This window comes from Fundulus heteroclitus, unplaced genomic scaffold, assembly GCF_011125445.2.
Source record: "Fundulus heteroclitus isolate FHET01 unplaced genomic scaffold, MU-UCD_Fhet_4.1 scaffold_38, whole genome shotgun sequence".
Lineage (NCBI taxonomy): Eukaryota > Metazoa > Chordata > Actinopteri > Cyprinodontiformes > Fundulidae > Fundulus > Fundulus heteroclitus.
This window is the reverse complement of record NW_023396792.1, coordinates 1436355-1459019: the sequence shown is the minus strand read 5'-3', so window position 1 is coordinate 1459019 and position 22665 is coordinate 1436355. Positions and strand designations below refer to the sequence as shown.

The following is a 22665-nucleotide window of genomic DNA, read 5'->3' as shown; positions in this document are numbered from 1 at the left end:
GGGGGAACGGCGTAACAAACAGTCCCCTCTCCGAAACCGTCACGGAGGAACCGGAAAAGAAGTCACGGTGGAATACCGGCACGTCCTACTTCCATCTTTCTCTCAAAGCACTCACACAAAAATGGGGAAAAAAAAAAAAAAAAACACCATTAAATACACAAGACTACTTTCTGGTCTTTACTCGTAGTGTATTATAGTCAAACACAACTTAACACACAAGAAAATCAACCATTTGATGGCATTGTGAAAACAACTGGGAAAATCAAAACACCAGAAGGCAATGATATGTTTTAAAGACTGTAAAGTTCACAGACTAACGATCTACATACCGGACTTGAAATGACTAACGACTTTAAAAAAAAATATGATTACGATGGAAAAAAAAGAAGTGCATGGAGATAATCTCAGATGTTCTCGTCAACGAATGCGGTCGTCTAGAGATATGCAGATGAAGTGATCAAACGTTACCGAAATGGTTTGGTGCAGAATTCAAGCCACATTTTTCTTATAGTGATCTCTATTCAGACAGATATATACATAGAATGACTCTGACAGTATAAAAAGTACATTTAAAACAAAAAAAATATTCCAGTAGCTCAGATATTCCCCCCCCCAAAAAACCAAGTAGTTACTCACTCTAAATATTAGATTTATGACGCCTGCTTTGTCCAACGCTATTACAGAGCGTATTGTGAAACCTCAGCGGTGCAACATCTGTGTGTCATCACAATCCATCACGCCGGGAATAAAGCCTACATAGATACGTCTGAATCTGTTATTTATTTCATTTCTTCTTTTCTCACAATTCAGCTAAAAATAATGAAGTGTTGTTTCCCCCCCATCCCCCTGCTTTTGGAAAATGAAACGAGAAAAGGGAGAATAAGAATGTTAAAGTCTTATAAATTATATCAAAAGCACCGCTGCAGAATATAAATATATACAACATGCAGGCTGAACGCAGCTCCAGTAACAGTAACAGAGAGACCGAGTTGACCTGACTCTGATCGGCGAATCCTCAGCGGCACTTTGTCACGTCAGCGTTTGGTATTAAAAAAAAAAAAAAAAAAAAAAAACGTTAACACTGTGTTCCCGTCACACACGGCAGCACCTCCAGGTAACAGCGCCTTTTTACAAACGTCAACATCCGGGATTATTCTGCACTACGAATGAACGGGAGTCACTCAAACAGACGGTGGGTTTTTGTGGTCTGAACTGGCATCTTGACATAAAAGACAAATGTGGTGAGGATTGTCGCGGCGCTGAGACCGTGAGGCGTCCGCGCACGTGCAGCAGGTCGGTCAGAGGCTGCCGATGTTGGGGAAGCTCTTGAGCTTCTCTGGAAAGTCGTCCTTGTAGAGCACTGGATCTGCACGGTGCTCCACCACCTTCAGGGGCATCGTCCCGAAGACAGACGCGAACTTGTTGATGCACTCAGACCTTCAAATGAACAGATACGTTTTCTTTGAAACAAGGATGCAAAACTCCGATCAAGCAGCTTCAAATGAACTTCAGGGAATTAGATCAATATCATCAATAATAGTTTTTTTGTAATTGATTTTTTTACAATCAACTACACAGGTGCATTCAGTCACCAGTCTAGGAAGTTTATCTTTATCAGATGCAAAAAATCTTCACTGTGTACGAAAAGATTTGTTGTAGAAACAAAAACTGAATGTAAAGCTGAAGTAGTACACTGCAAAAACGGATCTAAAATGAGTAAAATGTTCTTAAAATGAGTGTTTTTGTCCTAGATTTGAGCCGGTAAATAAGATTAACTGCCAACGGAATGAGTATTTTGACTCCTAAAATAAGATGATTAGATATTCTGCACTTGAAATAAGATGACGGAGATGAATTGTTCCTATTTTAAGTGCAAAAATCTTATTTTATTGGCAGATCATCTTATTTACCTGCTCAAACCAAGGAAAAATACACAAATTTTAAGAGCATTTTACTTATTTTTAGTTCTATTTTTGCAGTGTACTGGATCGAAAAAGTGATTGTTGTGTATAATCTTCTCAGTGTACGTGCACAATTGATTTATATAACACAAAAAAGCTCTTAACTGGGTTTTTTGCAATCAGAGTTTCAGCAACCCAATAAACCAATGACATTTTAACCATCAAGTTCAATTTAAAGTAATTTTTTTCTATAATGAAAACTACCAGCAATAGATTTCATCGTTGCAGATCAAAAACACGTCGACCAATGAGGTTTCTGCCTACAGTCTGTTAGCATAACTCATAAAAAAAAATGCTACTGATTCGTCACATTTCTGAAACAAGCGTACCTCTCCACCATGTGTGTCTGATCTAGAGACAGTCCATCAATGGCGGTACACTCGGGACACTTGAACTTTTTCCTGGGGGTCACCTAGACAGGAACACAGCAGAGTCAAGCAGTGAGATTTGCACACTTCAGTGATTTGTTAGTTATCTGACGGACTGACAGAAGCTAGTTCTCATTCGGCTGGACTGGCCGTGCTCTGCACTTGTGAATGCATGAGTGCGTGGAGGAAAGCGAGAGGGCGCGGGGAGGAATGATGGCGCGAGGAGGCGACTGGAATGACGACGCGTCTTCTGGGGGGGGACCTGTTAGGAGACGCGGCGGGAGGAGGGGCCGCGCGTGCAGGTGTAGGGAAGTGTGGATCCAACGATTTGACAGAAGGGTATGCTTAAGCCCCGGTGAGCTTAACTAAACATGCTCAGAGGGGGAGTGCCAGTGAGTGACACGCAGATAAGGGAGGTTAAGGTCGGGCTTAAGCTCAGGGCCCCTGCACCTGGGGGGAGTCTGAGTAAGGGGGGGGGGGGGGGGGGAGGCAGTAATGTTGAAGGGTGAGAGCTGATCAGACCCAGAGATGCCTCTCTATTTCAGGCTTTCCGCCTCCCTCTGTAGGCCCCGAGCGGTCGGAGGAGTAACGGCGACCAATGCACCTTTATTGGGGCTTTGCCTGTGATGTTTGCCACCAGGAAGTTCATCGCGATGTCTTCACAGTTCATGTGAGCGTCCACCCAGTTCTTGATGTCTCCTGGCATCTTGTAGGTGTACAAATAATTGAAGTACTGAAACACAAACATGTCCACAACGCTGGTTACTGCAGTGAAGCTGGAGAGCGAGTAAAGGATAGAATCTGCTTTAAAAAGAAATTCCCTGAAGGGGAAATCCGGATGGTACTTTAAGGATATTTTTTTTTTTATTTGAATAAATACAGGCATGTGTTCTCGTCTAAAGTGTCTAATAAGTTGGTCCTAAATGTTAGAATTTATGAAAAATTGTGTTTTCATTATTTACAGAATTTTCACTGGTTTGAAAAACGATAAAAAGAAAACCAGCTTTAAGTTTAAAATAAACAAAACAGGACTTTTTTTGTAAATAAATTCCTCTACAAAGCAAAATAAGCAGCTTATTTTTAGTTAATAAAAGTGTGTAACATATACACTGTAAACAAACACTTTTTTATAGACATATAACTAGATTAAATGAGCAGTTCCTCTTCTACTCGACTGATTCACCAGACGATGTTTGGGACGCAGCGACCCGCCATCAGCTGTTGTGTGGAAAACAAAACTATTGAAGGATGCTTATTCTTTCTGAACAATGCAAATTAAGCTAAAACAAACTCCCATATATTATTTTTTGTTCCAGAAGTGGTTTGTATTGAAAGGAGCTCGCTAAGGGAACCGACTAAGGGAATGACTTCTTTATTTTGCAGAACGTAATCTTCTGCATACACGATGTAGAAACGTTGTTCTCAGGAGCCCGGAGGATCATTTTCCATATCGCTCTGCTGTAAATGCAGGGCTTTCTGATGGATGAAGCTCACCTCTTGGCTAACTAGCCGTGGCTGTCTGTTTGAAGAAGAACTAACGTCACAAACAGCCGCAGCAGCCAAAACACAGTACAGGCTATCAAATGGCCTTTCTCCTTTACTGCCAATATAACATAAAACTGTTTCGTTTAAGCTTTAAGTTAGATTGTCTCATAAATATTCCCAAATTCTGCACTTTAGTGAAATCCATCTTATCTGGACAAGTTAGCAACGGTTTCTGTTTTTCACCGTGCAGAAACCAAAGCTCCTACTTCCATCGTAATCTGCAGGACCCCTCGACTCTCTTGGAAAACACGAGTGACGCTTATTATGCGGCTAATAGTTTCTACTTTGGGCCCATTTACCTTGTGGTAAAAGGCAGCTCCGGTCAGAACCATGGAGACCTCGTTGGTCCACTCCGACTCGTACTTCCACTTCCCCATTTCGTGGTCCCAGAGGTGCAGCCGGCCCGGGTAGCCCACCAGCCTGTCAGGGAACTCCCTCCACACCTGCAGGAGAGAGCGGGACAGCGGCCAGATTGTCTGACGGTTTCGGCTCAAGTGAAGCACTTCAGCTAACAGATGAATGATCGGGACTCTAAAAGAGTTTAAAAGCTCAGAATGAACAGTTTAGCCTCAATCTACCATATGTCAGGGTCTGCTTTTTCATCTCCGAGCCAAAAATCACAACCGAGCGCCAGTGATGGAAAGCTTTAGAGGAACATATGCTCGAGCGGAGCAACGCTTTATGACCGACTAAATATCTCAACGGCAGCAGAAGATCTGATCCTGTTACTAAAAGCAGGGTGCCTTGTCGCCAATTTTGCCGGCAATTTTCGTGTAATTGCCCTTAAACTGAGCACAATTTTATCAAATGGGACCTAAATGCATTCAGGTGAAGGTGCCGCGGAGAGTGGAGCCGGGCAGGTATGTGGATATGGAAAGCATCAGCTGCAGACCTGTCATCCTCCTGCCTACATCAAACACTTTCAGCAGCCCGTCAAACCCTCCAAAACGCAGGAAGAACGGGACTCTAATATTTCAGAGAGCGACCCGTCTGGCTGGGATCAACTTGAAGAGAATTCCTGTACAATTTGCCATCAGGAAAATGATGGTTTCTATTTAAAAAGGAAGAAAAAAAAAACTCTCACCTCATAGCCAAACTGTAATTCATCAGACGTGAGCATGATGATGTCATCGTCAATCGCCAACACGGCTTCTGTTTCAATCTCGTCGTAAGGGAAGAAACGGTTGCTCAGCTTGTTCTCCTTGGTTCGCACCACTTTTAGAGGGACGCCGACCTTTGGCCAAAGCGACTCTAAAATAAAAAAATAAATATTATAAAAAAAATTATATTATATATATATATATATATATATATATATATATATATATATATATATATAAATAAAATAAACGGCACAGTTGCTTGCCATTAAACATACAAAAACAGGCAATTTTAATGCAAACACATTAAAATTACTTGTCAGTTTTTAAACAAAATAGATCATTTAAAAAAAATATGTTACCCTTTGAAAACAAAACACTTAACAGGTGCTTTTATGCACTTTACAAAACTATAAATCTGTAAATCTCTGGGTCTGGAAGACGGGTATAAATGTGGGGCTATTTATCGCCGACAGATTACTGGCAGTAGAGAGAAATGATCTGAGAGTTTTTTTTGTTTTTTTTTTTCCTCACCGACTTATATTGTAACGCAAACCTCAAGCATGTGCAAATCTAACCGCACTACAATCCCCTCATGGGGCAGATCAGCGGAGCTGTTTTTCGGGCAAGATTTCAAAAGATCTTGAGCAGTGTCCACGGCACGGACCGAAGCAGAGACGGATCACACAGAATGTGTCCCCTCATTAATGGAGTGACTGGAGCCTGGCAGCTCATGAGAGGAGCCCCGGGACCGTCTAACCACGTCTGAGGTCTGCTGTCAGAAACTATCGGCAGGAGGGCTGGAACGTTGAACGCTCAGAGTTTCTCCTTTCAATCTCCATTTATTGCAACGATTCCTTCTTTCATTTCCAAGGCTGGAACGAGACGGGAAGACTGAGGGGAATGGTGGGATATTATGTGATTTACTAACATTTGGACTGAAAAAAACCCCGCGTTTAAAACCCGACAAGACAAAACTTCAAGTTCCGATGACTTGGCTGCGTCTTCTGCAATTACCGCAGCCAAGCGAGTTAATCTCAGCAGCTGCACTGATGTGAGGGACACAGAAACCAGCAGGGACAAGCTGACAAAAAGAGAACGTACTTTAAAACGGGCACAAAAACATGATCTTGAAAGAACAAAAAAGAAAAAAAAAGTGAAGGGGGACTTGTAAATACATCAGATCACGGCTTGTTGTGAACGGTGAAGAAAGAGGGCTTCGTTCTGGGCGTGACCTGTCAACGGCCCCTCTTTAAAGGGACGCAGAGTTCCCGCCAGGCGCCGGTGATGCCTCTAATAAAAAAGGCAACACAACCACAAGGGAACGGTTCAAAGCCGCCTCTCTACTGACGCACTCTCTGTACAGCAGCACAGATTTAATTTGTGGTTTATAAAGTCTTTGTCTGAGTTAAACTAAATGTAAGAAGGAATATACTGTTTTTTTTTGTTTTTGTTTGGGGTGGGGGGGGGTCATTCAACTGAACTGTGTTCTTGATTTTTTGAGATATAATCAGAGCACGCAATGCGATAAACAACAAATAAAGTTCACACCAATATACGATGTGAAAAAAAACGGCATTAAAGGGACTAATAGTTGTGCAGACTGTGTCATGTTCAAGTTTCTTAGATCGTTTCTCTGTTTCACATCCAGCAGGTGTCTTCAGCGGCACCAGACAGTTTGAACAGAGTCCTCAAAAGATTGGGAGCGCTTCGCACTTCAAGAAAACCAAAAATAAGAAACGCGCAAGCTTTGGAAAAGTGGTCCGACAAGGCACCAGAGCACCATGGTGATGACACAGCAGCTGAAACAACATGGAGTCATGGATGAGGGCAAAGGAAAAACAACGGCAAGCCGTCACAATATCTCACGTTTGTCGTGATTCAAAGTGAGGGAACGCCGGCAGCGCTCGGCTTGAGCGTTGTCCTGAGCGACGCCCCGAAGCATCAGTCTCGCTGATAGCTCACCTGATGCTGATGTTTTCCTGTTAGCCGGTTAACGACAGCAGCTATGTTTGCATGCATAAAATCCCCTGATCGGATTGAAATGTGGTCGGATTAAAAGAAAGAATGGACCGTTACGATGGGCTCAAAGTGTGATAAATCGATCATGGCGCCGTGCGTTTACCAGCGCCAAGCTTTATTCAAAGCAGAAACTCTCTGATGTTCACAGGGTTGTTAAATTTACCCTAAAACAATCGCAGAAGTTCTGTACTTCTGCCTATGCGGTAAAAAAAAAAACAGAGGTGTGACGCAGAGGTGTGTTGGTTCTGGCTGTTCTGAGCGCATAGAATGGACCCGCGGCAGGTTCTGAGAGTGGTTGAGGCCTTGTTGCTTTCCATGATTACGCTGCAGAACCATCAGAAGAAAAAATAAGTATTAATCTAACACCCTCTTTGGCTCTTCGGAGAACAATTTGATCTAAAAGTCCTTGGAAGAAAAACATGTACAAGGAAATGTAGCATGTAGTATTTAAATAAAGTGCAGCTTGTGCTGAAACAGTCTAGGAAACGGGCTGCTGGTCTACTTGACTGTCAGCAGGGGCGTCGTTGCTCTGTTATGTCCAACTCTTTTCCCAAAGTACCCCAGAACAAAGTGAGGTGCAACCAAACCACACATGACGCCTCAGGTTTGCCGCTTCACCTTTTCTTTTGTCAAATCACTAATTCATATGGACATTGACAATTAAATGATTCGTAATCTGGTCAACGTAAAGTTCTTTATTTGAAGAATTATTATTTATTATTTAAGATTATTGTAACAGAACACCTAAGAAGCAATTTGTTTTTTCTGTCAGTCCAAATGTTGTATTTTAGAAAAAAAAGGTGGAAACAAATTATACATTTTTCTGGTCTGATTTATTGACGGATTAAATCGATTATTAAAACAATCATTAGCTGCAGCCCTAGATCTATTTCATTTTTAACAAGCTCACTGTGATACCAGACCATTATCTGACAGGTAACAGATCCATTATCAAACCTATCTTCACAAAACCTTACTTCAAAACATCTAGATAAACCCGTTGTGGCCCCGAACCCAAGAGTTGTTTGAAGGAACCCAATCCACTCACCTTCAGGGGGACTCTTGTTCTGATTGTTCCAAACTACCAACAATTTAGCCAGGCTTGGCACCTTGGAAATCTCCGTGATGACCCGGAAAAGGCTCTCAACGCGATCGTAGGTCAGCACGACTGCTGTGAACCCTGGCGCTCTTGGTGGGATAAGTGGAAGGAAAAGTGGGCTGTTCACACTGGACCACTTCTGCACAGAGGAGACAAAGAGACATGACATGAGCTGCAGCTCCCATTTTCCTTCTTATTCCCTGTGCTTGTACTTAATCACACTCTGAAATCAAGGTGTATAGTAACATGTAGATCACACAAAATGTGGGCGTGGGCCTTTTAGGTTCAGCATAAAAGGTACCAAAGGAACGCAGAAACAAATAAGAAAATAATAAACCACACTGTAACAGTAGAACTGCAGTGTTGCTGGTCATCATTTTATCGCTTCATTTCAGACATGGAAAGGAGCCACTTGCCAAGGACCTTTTCATCTATGCCATCCAAACATTTTGCAGCCACTCCATTAGGCGGTGACTTAAAGGGACCTAGTCACATACTATGACTTTACAAATATCTACGCCCTTAGCTTACAAAAGGTTTTGTATTTAAGTTATCACGCCCTGTTGGCTTATTATATTTTATTTATGTGCTTTACACTTTGTTCTTGCTCCATTTGCTAGTAAACAAAACGCTTTGGCGTATATTTACCATGACAAGACCCGGAAGCATGATATGGCGCATAAGTGCAATGAGTACCGCATATTTCGGATTATAAGGCACACTTAAAATTCTTAAATTTTCCTCAACGATTGATTGTGCGCCTTATAATTCAGTGCACCTTTTATACATCATGAAAGTTGTGCTTACTGACTGATTTTATGTGGTGCAATGCACTGAAAAATCTGTTAAAATGTGTAAGTACGACTTTGGTTAGCAATGAAGCCGCTCCGTTCAATGGATATTTGGAGCATTACGGCACACTGTGTCACTACCTGATCGGACCCCTGAGCTGTCTGCAGGATTGCCTGACCGTAATGTCTAAACTAGAAGTGCATTCATGTACAGACCTCCACATACTCACTCAGGTCCGCGCGTACAGGTACGTGTACAGTTTCATTTATAAGACTTCTCTGTGGCAAGAAGTCTTTACATCAAATTGTTTTATATGTGACACCAAGCCTGATACACTGAGCTGCTCCAAGCCGGCAGTCACAATACGTGGCATCACAGTCCCTCTCTGTTCTCACTGACAGGGAAGCGGTGGAGGCCTGCTGAAAAATAAACGGCTCTAGGTGCTCTCAGCTAGCTAATCACACATTTTACCATCAGTTCCACTGCTTTGTCCCACTGGCAGAAAGTGTGGGAATTGTAGGAATTTGCCACAAGAAATGTAGGCAACAGTACGCTCGACTATGAAGGGTATCACATCAGCGGAGAGTCAGCACGGAGTCCACCAAGCTCAAAGTCTGCACCGGAGTATGTGGGAGCCTTTAGGCGGCCCACGAACCAGAGTACGCGCTAGCAACAATAAACCTATTAAGTTAATTCTATATAAAAGTTATTTATGTAGTTGGCTCTAAAGCCAACTTCATTATTCATCCTAAGACAACAAACTTGAATGCAAACCCCAGCGCCCTTAGCCTTCGAAGGGCCCCTCACTAACAATTCAGAACCTTAAACGCCACAGGAGTCGTCTTAGTTGTAGACGCGCGGGCACACTCCGTTGTCAAAAATAAAGGGGGTTTAAACAAATGCTGAGAGTAATAGAGGCAAATGATGAAGTTTCCTCTCGTCAGCATTAAGCCACAATTAGAGCAGCTTGATACAAGTGAATGAAACTGGAAGCTGACATGTGGATTTAAGTACAGCTAGGTTTTTTTATCCCGAGCATGCTGCACTGCACATCAATAAACTTAAATCGTTTATTTTTCCACCAGCCTAATGTAGAACCAAAAGCCGCTAATGGGACGAATAAAAGACCTGGAAATGTTCTTAATGAACACTTAATTTCTATTTTTGTTCTTAAATTTTATTTGACTTGTTTTTGAAAAGGAAACGGCTTTCATTTTCTAAGAAATGCACCATGCCCTACACATTGTTCAATGTTAAAATAGAGGGAATTTTTTTTTTTTTTACATTTTTACTGGTTCAAAAAGAATTAGCCACTAATATTTGCCCTCGGTTTGCACCAGAAACCCAAGGAAAATCTTCCAGTTAAAGAGCGGCGCAAACATCTGGGTAATAAGCAACATCAGGAGGGAGTCGACTATTTATGTGTACCTACTGCGTGCAATGTCATATTAACAAATAAAGTCCTGTGGGAAGAAGGAGGAGGAGTGGCTGCAAGTAAGAGAAAAACTGTAAAAGAGCAAAGTTTATCGTGCGACTTGGAGCCATCGGTATGAAGCTTGGTTTTTCTTTCTTTATTGCTGCCCTTTAAATTTGGCCTGTAAATCCTAAAAGTCACACTGACTCCAGGTTAGATCAAATAACCCAGTAAAAACGAAGGACGCAACAAGAGTTTTCTGACGATAATACTAAAAAAAAAAAAAGCCATTTTAGCTGGACTATACTCTTAACTTGAGTTAGTGACTGCTTCACGAATAAATTTACGTACCAAGGCTGTTTTTTTAGGGGACATTAAAAAAAAATTTAAACTTACGCACTTCTCTTTCTGGAATAAATAAGTACAATACAAGAAAACATGAGAGGATCTTCATCCTTTTTTAGACCCCACATCCAAGACACTAAAACTTTTTCACCATTTTGTGACGTTTTGTTTTTAGCACATCTAAAATAAATAAATAAATAAATAAAAAAACACTGTGGGTTTCTTGAAGTTCATATGAACCCTGATTCTCCTCTGGTCCCGCTTGGCCGTAGAGTGATTATGTGGCTCCTTTCACAACATCAACACAAAGTCTGTCGACACAGACGCAACCGCTCACTTTTACACGACATCAGTCGCTCCACCGCTAATAAAGTTTCACTTTACTGGCGAGTGGAAACTTTCCTGTGGTCGTTGTCACATTGTCATTCAAAAAGAGGGGGGAAATAATTAAAGCAACACATATACAGATGCATAAAAGCAGAGTAGAACAGGCTGAGGGCACTTAAGTCATTTGTCAAACAGAATAAATTAGATGAAAGGAAAGCCACAGTTCAATAAGTCATCATAGAGTTACAGCGGTATGTTTTTGTTTTTTAAAGTGCCTTAAATGAGGATTTTGATTTGTTCAAACTGCTTTTCTCGCACCCTGAAAACCTTTAAATAGAAAGACGTTAGGAAAAAGATAAAATTTAGTAAATGCTAAAACATCTGTGTTTGCCTGGAGATGGTAAACTGTAACAATATGTTCATTTAATCAAATGAATTTGCTATAAATGCGATCAGGTAAAACGCAAATACAGGAGATTAAATGCTCCTCCATAAAGTACTTCTGAATGCTGCAAACAAGGTTTTAAGCTGTTCTGTCTGATTTTGTCTCACCTTTACATTACGCAACAGAGCCAAAAGAAAAAAAGACTGTTTTAAAGCTAATTAAATGTTCAAAGTACAAAATAAATATAGCTCTTTCTACAAGAGATGCATTGATCAGGCTTTTCATGGCCAATACAAACTGAAGGGTTTCCTTGAGCTTTGAAGATTATCCTCGTTAATGCATGAAAACGTTTGACCCAAACCTTCATTTGATTTTTGATCAACTCAAAAACCTGCAGAAGGGTAGATTCTGCTGGTTGAGCCTGAAAACAAGGGAGGTTCTTGGCTTTGAAGCATCTGATCTGCTGATCACTTTTTGTAGCCAATCAAAAAGGAGAAAAAAAGCATTTCTACTTTTTACACATAATACATTCAATGATAAACAGTCTTTGATATGTGAACACCTTCAAGACTGAGATCAAATGATGGGTATTTGCAAAGAAAACAGACAATCTTAGACAATCGCAGATAGCAGCTTATCCCATATTTTAAAAACTCCACACTCCAAAATCTCCCGCAGTCGTGGGAAACGTGCTTCTAATTACCACCTGAAAAACCCGAGGAGGAGAGGCGGAAAAAAAACGTCCGCCTGATTTATGGAGTGCCGTACGCAAGTTCTTCTCGCCATCCATTCACCGAATCCATCAAGAGAACACTTCATCTCCCATCTCGGGGAGGAATGGCCAAGGGTCTGTGCACCGGCGTAATTAACCTCCGCCGTGTCTGGAAACAAAACCTCGTGGCTGACAGATAAGACTGGAGGTAAGCATGCTCCGACAGACCAGTTCGAATGAGAAAAAATAAATAAATAATCACGTGTAGCTGCTGAATACAAGCTACCTGCTTGTTTGCAACGAGCCAAAATATAAAAAAAAAAAACACATTTAACGCCACAGATCTCCTTTGAAATACACTCAGTGAATCTATGGGACTTATATCACAGCAATTGCCAACCTCCTACTAATTTCACAGACATCACGTTATGCATCCACAGACATGCTGACACAGACCGAGCTTGGAGGAGTCTCCAGATAAAACCAGGCTGATTAACAGCTCCTGAGAGATGGTCGCCCAGCCAACATGTCTGCTGCCACAACCGAAGCAGCACACACACACACACACACACACACACACACACACACACACACACACACACACACCATTCTTCACATCCAGACTACTCTCTATAAACACAGTGACTAAGGCGTGCAGGAACTCAGTTTTCACCACAGAAGAGGCATCCGCCTTTCGAAAGAACTGCTGACACAAACGGCCTGCTGCGGAGCCCTCTGGTCGTACACCGAACCGTGAGGCGCTGCGTGTGTGCCGCTTCACAAGGAGACACGGCATCTACTGTCACTTTGCTACACGGGCTATGATTCACGCCGCGCAGGAGAGAGAGGGAAGCGTGCACGACAAAAGCTTCAATCTAGAGTGTCATTCAGATGTCTGCCATAAAAATGACTAAGAAAAAAAAAGAAAGGTTCAGCATGGCTGAAGCATTAACGGGTCTGTATCACAAACGAGTTTTTAAAGACGACAAATGACCAATTTTAGAAAGCAACTGAGCAAAGTGTACACACATACGTACCACAACAGGTGGGTTGTTCCACTGCTCGTAGGTGCGTGCGGCGTACGGGTAAATGCGGTCATTGACGATCTGCAGCGTGGTCAGGCCGATGGCCTTCATGGAGCTGAAGTAGGCCTCCCAGAACCAATGCGCCTTAAAAACAAAAAAACAACAAGAGACCATGGGAAGCAGAAAATTGAAATGCATCGACAAACAAAAACGAGAAAAGCGAGGAGCAATAGGGAACACATGTGTCGCAATTGGCAACGATTTGCACCAAGCACGCTACGAGGTTAGGGAGTAGGAAACAGGCAGAATGTGAGTTCACCAGCTGATTGCCGCCGGTGCAGGAAAGTCTCCAGAAGATGAGCTCAGCGGCAACCAGATGTAACTTCTATTCACGCAGGCGATTTTAGAAACTCAGAGCTGTTTTACCCGAATTTCAGCAGCATGCAAACATCATCAAAAGAGGAAGAAACCCCCCAGAACATCACTGGCAGCTACGCTCATGTTTTCCTAACTTGAGACCTTTACTTCAAAATATGCATCTTTTCTGTTATATCCTTTACGGCACAGGCACACATTTATAAAGAAAACTGTTTGAAATGTAAAAATCACTGATTTAAAAGGGCTATAGACATGTTTGGCAACACTTTGATATCCCAGTTGTGAGCCTGGTACTTTTTTATGTTTTTATTCTGACGTTTATTTCGTACAGCCCCTACAGAAGATAGCAACCGCTGTGATGTCATTACTGTAAAATTCAGAGACTCCCCCTGCACCACTTCTCTGAAGAATATTTTACACCCCTGTGCAGCCTCTTGTCCTTCAACAGCTCTTTTGAAGCGCTCTGAAATCTCTCTCGTCTGTCTCTGTTTTCTTTCAGCAGATCGCTGTTTGGATAGCAGGCTTTCTGATGAGTGAACTCTTAACCCGCATCTTAACGTTATCACGTAAGGTGCCGCGCTCCTCGCCCGGGATTGAACGCGCGTTTTTGTTTGCGGCCAGACTGGAGGCATCTAAAATAATATCTGTGAGCTGGATCTGTGCGCTAATGAGTGTTTATTTAAGCTTTGGCTTTGTAGGAACTCCCGGTGGTCAGATCAGATGTGAAGAAAGAAACACCAGAGGAGCTAATAAAGCTTCAAACCACCATTTACCAATGAGATTAGGTTAGAAAACGAATATTTCATCATCACATGGACAGCAGGCAACTAGAGAATAATATTTCTTCCTCCTAATGCGATCCATGCGCGTGTTATAAGCTAATGAGTCGCTCCTCTGTAAACATTTGGCCGGGACTCAAATCACAAAAGTCTGTGCAAGGAACGACTTGTATGAACGCACAAAAAAACAGGGTTTAGTTTCACAGCGGGGGTTGAAGCGTATCTAGAAAGACTTTCTAGTCTCAGGGGCCTATAAATCAACCGGTGATGAAAGTTGCTTTTCCGACCGGGAAGAGGCAGAAAGAAAACTGTGCTGGCTACGGGGGCCCACAGCGCGATGCTCCGCCTTCTCCCAGTGCCAGCAGGAATTTTTATGAACAAGAAAAAACAGAGGTCAGGATAGGAGAGGACAGATACCAACACCTAATCTAACCTAAACTGGAATGCATATGCATATATATATATATATATATATATATATATATATATATATATATATATATATATATATATATATATATATATATATATATATATATATAAAAAAAACATAGAAGCATAGGGAAAAATATATAGCAATATACAGAAACTGCATTGTTTTGTTTAACATTGTTCCCATGCTGCTGCTTATACCGTGACAGGCAGATAAAATGTAGATCTTATCAAAATGCTTGCCAACAAACAGACTACCTGCAAAAACGTGTAAGCGGCAAATAGCACCAATATGCAAGTTTTTTCTAACTTTAAATAATAGACATCAACTTATGAATCAACTGCATTCACAATGCTTTCAGCGAGCACACACATCTGCGAGGTACTTGTAAATTACCAAATGCAATTCAGTCCACATTAGCATGACTAAAACTAACAACGCTTTAGTCTCAGAGGTAAACACTGCTGTTAAAGGCAGTGTAGTTGTGTCACATTAGAGTCCCAGTGCTAAAGAGCCTTTAGTTTCTCTAATTATTGAATTCCCAATGGGAAGAGGAGCACCATGGGATTGTTACAGTTAGGAAAAGAGGATAATCGGGTGGTGGGTACAGTTTACAAAGATCACATTTTATGATAACAGTCTTGTAGTTTAAAAAGTGACTAAAGTCCTAATAACATGTGCCATAAATAGGATGGTTTAGTACTTTATTTTGGATGCATTTTGCAGGAAATCTGTGATGCCAATTAGCAGAGTGGGAGAAATGACATGATCTCTAAAATAAGCTGCAGCGAACCCCGTTGTTTGGGAGGCTGTAACAAAGCAACTAAATAGGATGAAGCTCAGTAAAAGGAATATACAAATTACCCTTGGTCTTTAATTCCTTTTTTATCCATTTATTTATCCCGTCTCGTTTATTGTAAGATTTTGGTGTGATGATCTAGTAAATTATCTACAGTAATAAGTTTTAGGTTATTTTGTAGTTATGACCCAAATAAAGAAGGGCTCCGCCTGGGCACTATTTACATTTTTCATTATGGATAATTTTTTTGTTAAACTGGGTTACATCATCTCAAAACTAAAAAACACGCCATTTATATCTGAACAAAATGTTAACAAAAATGGTGGGCTTCCAAAAACAAACAAAAAAATGGGCATTTATAAAACAAAAATATATCAATTTGATAAACTGGAGGCATCTGACAAAAAAAAAACTAAATTGTTCAGAGTGAAGCATTAATTCAGTAATCAAATTAAGTTTCCCTACTAAATTCCCTAATACACCGACTTATTTTCGATTACTTTTCTTTTGGTCATCTTTATTGTGATGTAACTACTATGTAATTGCCTGCTGATTTATGATAGGGAAAAATACAACATAAATAAAATCGATGTGACCTTAAAGCAGACTTAAAGCAAGACCTTATAAATAATATATCATGTTATTCAACATTTCAAGTCGTTCATTTTTAATCACAGTTTTACGTCATAGGCAACCATTATACAAAAACATGGGCTGCTTAGCCCTCTGCTGGCAAAATAATGAAATACATTAGACCTCCACTATGTTCAAAGTTATTTTACCATGTCTGAGATCGAAGGTTTGGTTGCCAGATTTATATTAAAACTTTACAGTGACAGCCATCTGAATATAACTCTAATACAGCAGACTTTATCCTGAGGCTATCCATCCTACATTGGCCAACCTTTTTACTGCGGGACTTTAATAATTTTCAGAGCATTCAGGAGCAGCTGCAGGAGTTTGTTACTCATCATCAAAAACTTGAATAGTTGCAAAGCTAGCAGATAAGTAGTCTGGCTTTGCCAAGTGTTGTCAATTAGTTTTCAAGTGTCTATATAGATATTTATTGTTTAGGTTGGAGAGCCATTAACACGCTTTCTGTTCAGAAAAGCAAAAATATTCACTGGTATATAAGAGCATTAAAGATGTTCAACTCGTGTTATCTTAAACCTTTGTCTCAAGTTTAGAAGATTCAGATTATAGACAAATTCCTTTAATTTGATCAGTTAGGATAAATTGAAGAGTTTTTCTATAATATAACAACACACCGGCACGTTTAGTGCTTGTTTTAGTGTTTGATGCTTTAGATAAAACTTAAAAAGTTTGCAAGCAATTCCTCTTTAGAACTGGAGAGAAAAGTCAAGACGGTTCAGCAGCCAATACATCAATCCATGAGATCCAGGCTTCCTCAATAGCTGCAAGCTGTCCACAGCCGTTTGCCCCCAGCAAACACTTCAGCCTCAAGAGTGAGCTGCTACGGTGTAACCCAAGCCTGTCTCCGAGTCTCTGGCCTAAACTATCTGTTTGGCCAGTATAATTGGTAAATGGACAAGGGTTGACACAAGAGAATGGGGAGCAGCTGAAGTGGTGCACTACTTCCATCGCTGCTTTCACATCTGTTTATTGTGGCTCAAGGCAGATATCAAATGAAAAGAGAGCGAGCCTTATCCCTCGCATTTCACCCGGGCTAAAATAAACAGTTAAATCTTCTATGAGCCTTTTCAAAATCTAGAGTGAGTAAGAGAGGAAATCCAAACTTTAAAAAGAATTGCAGTTTGAATCCAAATTCCTGTCCTTTGTGCATCTCATAAAAATGGTTTTGGCTTCCACAAGCAAAGCTGGCAAAGGGGGTTGAAACCTTAAGATACAGGCACCTCTCAGGCATTACTTCCCGATGTAGAGACAGCAATCCATTTTGTCAATTACATTTCTAACGCCTAAAAGCTTCATGCAAGTTGGCTCAGAGGTGTTTTCATTTTCTGTGTAACGTCGCTGTTACCTGTCTCTGCATCTCCTCAACTTGTCTATGAGGAATGCTCTTCAGGATGGTGTACATCTCCGATAATTTCTCTTCTGGAATAACCACAGAGGCCCTGGAGAGGAAAGAAAAAAAAAAAAAAAAGAAATTAAACAAATGTAAACAGCTTTACTTGCTTTGCCCCATCACATGAAGATTCAGGCAGACCTCTTCCAGTCAAGCACTTCAGAGAATGGAAGAATGTAGGAGTCCGCCAGGATGACGGGAACGCAGCCAGCCTGCAGAACATCGCTGAGGGCAGCTTGACCCAAGCGTGCCCCTCGCAAAACCACACAGAAAGATGACTCCTGTGGAGACAGTTGACGATCAAATCATTTGTGAGACAAGGTGTTTGGCTCTGGACAAAGAGTCATTATTTAGCCAAAGTACTCCCTTTCGCTAAACAATGGTAATAGTTGCAGTTTGTTACCACATTTTTAGGTTGTGTGTTTTGACCTGGAAAAAAAAAGCGCAAGGCAGGTTTAAACAGCCTATTTAAAGGGTGGCAGGCATGGAGCTCTAGTTCCTGGCGGTGAAAACCAGAACGTTTATTTCCATTGAGCCAACTCTGTAAGGTAATTGGACATGTTTCTATAGAGCTGTGGGTGGAGCTTAGAGGTGTTTTAGTAAAAACATATACTTTGAAATAATCTAATAATTTATTAAGAAATTGTTATAAAAAATACAGTCGTGGTGAAAGGACAAAATGCCCACTTTGAATTGTAAGGTTGTGCATTTTTCTATTTTCTACATATTTCAGGTTTTTCGGTTATAGCCTACTTACTTTTTCAAAAACCTGACAAAACGACATATTAACACAAGTTAAAAGCCTGAATTAACAAAGTGTGTACTTTTTTAAAAAACAATCATGCCTGGAAATTATCAGCTAGTAATGACCAGAATGAATGTAACTTGCTGATCACAAAACATCTCAGTCAAGGTAAAGCTGCCCAAACAATATATGTTCCTAATAATATCATTGTTACAGTTACAGTATACATTTCACAATAAAGCAGCCAATCCACTAACGATACCAATAATATGAAAGAAAAAGCTTTTTGCGATAACAATGTGCTCCAAACTGAACAAGCGGTGTTCTGGGAAGTAGAAAAGGACTGCGTTTCCCCACCTGCAGGATCTGTGGGTAGTCATACACCTGCCCTTTGTAACAGCGCTTCCGCGCGGAGGCAGCACCCTGGGACAGGTTGCTGCACTTGTCCAGCAGGAGCAGTGCTTCTCCATTTTCTTCCTTCAGACGCTCCAGTTCAGCACGGTACTCTCTGTGAATCGCTGTTTGAGACGAGAGAATGAAGTAGCGCCTCGGCCTGGACAGAAAGAGACACGATTTCATTCACACGCCAAGGGGGGATTTAATTTCCACTGCGACAGACACAAAGGTGCACATCTGGGAAAATAAGTTCAAGGAAATGAATAAAAATAAATAGAGGAAAATTTCAGAAGATGTTTATATTAGTTGCTTATTTAGTCAGCTGATTACTATAACTCTTTTAATCAAATCCGGATTAACGTAATATGAAGCCACAATTTCACATTACTTAAAATCCGAAAACACTGCTGGTAGAGATATTTTTCGCTTATAATTTGACCCTGTAGACGGTGAAAGTTGGTGTTTGATCCTCTCCTCACCCAGGCTGTCGTTCAGGCAGCATGACATCGGCAGAAAGAGGACTGTACACCGGGATGCTGACATCATAACCTTGTCTGTAGGTCCATGTGGAGAAACCTCCTCCTGCCAAAAGGGCTCTAGAACAATAATTTGGGACGGTACATCAGCTTCCAAACAATGAGGTTCTCCAACAGAAACACAAACGGGGAAAATACCTAGACACTTTAACATCAAAACATTTTCATAGTGGGGCAACTTTGCTGAGTAGGAAGAACAGTTTAATATTAAAGTAGTGCTTGGTGACCTTATCTGATGTTTCTGAATTAGCAAAACGTTTTAAAGACATTATACGTTGAGGAAAGGTGAATACTAAGTTGAAACAGTTCACAACAGAACTCTGGTTCTGATGAGACTATATGCCAGGTGGATTCCAGCTGGATAAACATTGACATTTCCCTGGGCTAAATGCAGTAGTATATACAGTCTGCTTGTCCATAACACTAACGTCATACACCCAAAACAATTAATGTAACCCCCAGTATATATTCTGACAGGGTTTTAATGAAATATGGACTAAAACTAAAACGTTTTGATTGCCACATCCATACAGGCACTTCAAACGGTACTTTAGCTACCTGTCCCTAGGCACATCCAGAGCAGTGTTGTAGTCAGGGGGGCCTCCAGGTAACATGTTGAAAAGCAAATGATTCATCCCTTTGTCCCATCTGCCAAAATAGAAACAACATTGTTAGAGGGAGAAAAAAAAATACTTAAGCTAGATATTAGCAAATGTCATATTAACACTGGAAAATGCTGTGATATGTTGCTTTAGGTTTCTGCATTATCACTGTGAGAACTATTTAACCTTTCATGGAAGTTTAAATGCAATCTGAACATTCAGAAAGTTCAGAGAGAACGCATTCTTTTTTTCTTTATTAAAAACTTGCAGTTTGGTAATAATTTTGTTGAATAAAATAATGAGGTTGAATTCAGTATTTGTGTGTTCTTTATCTAAAAAGTAGGTTGCAAAGCAACAGCATAAAATGGCCAGGGCAGCACGTAAAATATATGTTTAAAATTTGTTGATAATTATCAATATCCTTTAAGTCTTTAAAATGACTTAAATTATGTTCAATAGAGCAACCTGTGTCCCTTCTGCAGAGTTTGTACCATTGATATATATTAACTGCATTAATGTACACACTCAGGCAGCACAATTCACTTGTAAATGACTTCCCAAAAACACAACAATTGTAAATAAATGTTGCCAATTTTTGATACAAGGCTCAGAAAAAAAAGCGATAAAAACATAATTATAGATAGCTTTTCCTTGCAATCCATAGATTATTTTTTTTTACTGTACAAATAATACGGCTTCAGTGCAAAATAACGGGACCCTCTGGGGATAAAACTGATGTAAGGCTCGGTCTGCTGTGTTTATGTACCTGGGTAGCATTGCCAGGGCCTGGGCAGTCTCTCTAATGCGAAGGGAGTTCTGATTGAGCACATCGATAGATGGAATGAATAGACAGGCTCTGGTAACATCGTCTGTGTAAAAGTCACTGTCTGAGATCGCACTGAGCAGGTCGTTGTATTCTCGTGACAGTCCAGTGCTGCTGATGGGAACTCCAAACTCATCCACAAACCTCTGAAGAGGATAGATGTAGACCTAAAAAAAAAAAAAAAAAACACACATTTAAAATCAATTCTGAACAGAAAATAAACACTGAATCTAAATGATCCAACAGTTTCAGCTACCTTGATTTTGTTCTTGGGATTGTAACCACATCTATATACATCAAAACAGGTGTGCATTCGACAGCTTAGGTCCCCCCTCTCAGGTATGGGGCTGGACGCAGGTAGTCGGATAAGAGGGGCGTCATGTACGCTCCCCTTTTCAAGTGTCCACTCAGCTGAAGACTCAATAGAGTGGGGCCAAAACTGGAACATCCCGGTGGCGATCAGTCCGAGCAGCACGACGGAGAAGAGGGCGATGTAGTAGATGCGATGCTTGGTTTTCATTCTCGGGATTAGAGCAGGGCCCCGAGAGCTGTACTTTCCTGACGCATACATGACTGACGCCCCTCCGTCAGACCAGCCGCTGCAAAAAAAAGGATCTTCTGTTCAGATGCTTCATAAAATCAACAGCATAATTAACAACATGCACTGCTAGACGCGGTATGAATTAAGCCATTTGCTAAAGATGTAAACAACTTGAAGTCACATTTAACATAATGTAATAAGAGCAGAACAAAAACAAATACTTTTATAATCAACAGATTTTGACACAGTGGTTAAAAAATATGTCACTATTTTGGCTAACAGCAGCTAGCGCAAACTAGCGGCTGGCTAAACCAGCTGTTTAGGTCAATGACAACAAATATATTAAAATAATGAGCAAATGTGACAACTCTGTTATCTTTCTCATTAATACCCTTTACGTACCAAGACGGTCAACAGAATAATCAATTCAGTCGTCCTCCATCGCCGCAGTGATAAAGCAAGGTAGATAACATAAACTATGTTTAATGCTAACCTAGCTCCAAGCTAACACTAATCCTTCCGGTGTACACCGGAAGTAGTTCTTCTTCGTCGCCTCTGAAAGACCCGTCTAAACTCAAAAGCCAAGCAGAGCACGACATGAGTCTGCTTGGAATCCGGGCAAATAAACACGAGTCGGGAAATGTACACGTTCGTTAGACAATTTTTAATTTTTGTTTGTGCGCGCGCAATTGTAATTCAACTAATTTACGGTTACCACGACCAGCATGTTAGTTAGATTTCTTTCTGGCAAATAGGTATAACTTTACACACGAGAAACCTAATATTATATAGTATCCAATGTTGGATGGAAAAGATCATTAGCATGGCTATTAAACTTCTTTAAGCAGTTTCAATATTGTATAGATTAAATGGAGATAAAAGTAAATATTTAACTCATACCACCACACTCCAGTGCTACATTATTTAAATGTGTATTTATTAGAAGTTTACAAGAGTGGTGGTTGTAGGCTGAAAAGCAAAATTTTCCCTGTAGCCTACACAGTAGCACAATTTAAATACACTGAATTATGCAGACTATAATTCAAGGAAAAGAACAAAAACACCTAATGCTTATTTACTTGTCATTGACTTATTTACTTGATAAAAAAAAGAAAAAAAGCCAGGGATTTTTTTTTTTTTTTGTGGGGCCTGTGTGGGATCTGGAAACTATCTTAGGACTGAATTGTTTTGTAAAAATGATTTCACATCTAATGATACTGACCAGTGGTGTCCTTTTCCAATAAAGTGTATCTCTTAATCATAGCAGACACTGTCACTGATATATTAATACTTAACCATAAACACCAGATGACCGGTGATACATTTTTTTACCTTTTTTCACCAATTCAATATTCCAGATCAAACATATTTTAATATCAGAAAAACACAATCTGAGTAATTAAAAATGGTGAACATTTCAATTTCCTTTCAGTTAAAATATAGCCACATATGACTAAATAATAATAGGCTACTCTTGAACTTCATAACCCCTCC

At 40.5% G+C, this 22665-nt stretch overlaps 1 protein-coding gene across 1 annotated transcript; it reads right to left on the bottom strand.

Moving 5' to 3' along the window:
* Window positions 1–163: 163 nt before the first annotated feature.
* On the bottom strand, window positions 164–21718 carry ext2 (exostosin glycosyltransferase 2). Its single transcript, XM_012850700.3, has 15 exons — window positions 21574–21718; window positions 20887–21229; window positions 20574–20797; window positions 19764–19853; window positions 19149–19265; window positions 18631–18826; window positions 17670–17809; window positions 17484–17577; window positions 13108–13239; window positions 8045–8234; window positions 4959–5125; window positions 4174–4317; window positions 2934–3062; window positions 2291–2373; window positions 164–1437 (listed from the first exon to the last, which is right to left on the bottom strand). The coding sequence occupies exons 2-15, from the start codon at window positions 21199–21201 to the stop codon at window positions 1299–1301; spliced, it is 2160 nt and encodes a 719-aa protein (XP_012706154.1). The 5' UTR covers window positions 21202–21229; window positions 21574–21718; the 3' UTR covers window positions 164–1298.
* Window positions 21719–22665: the final 947 nt, after the last annotated feature.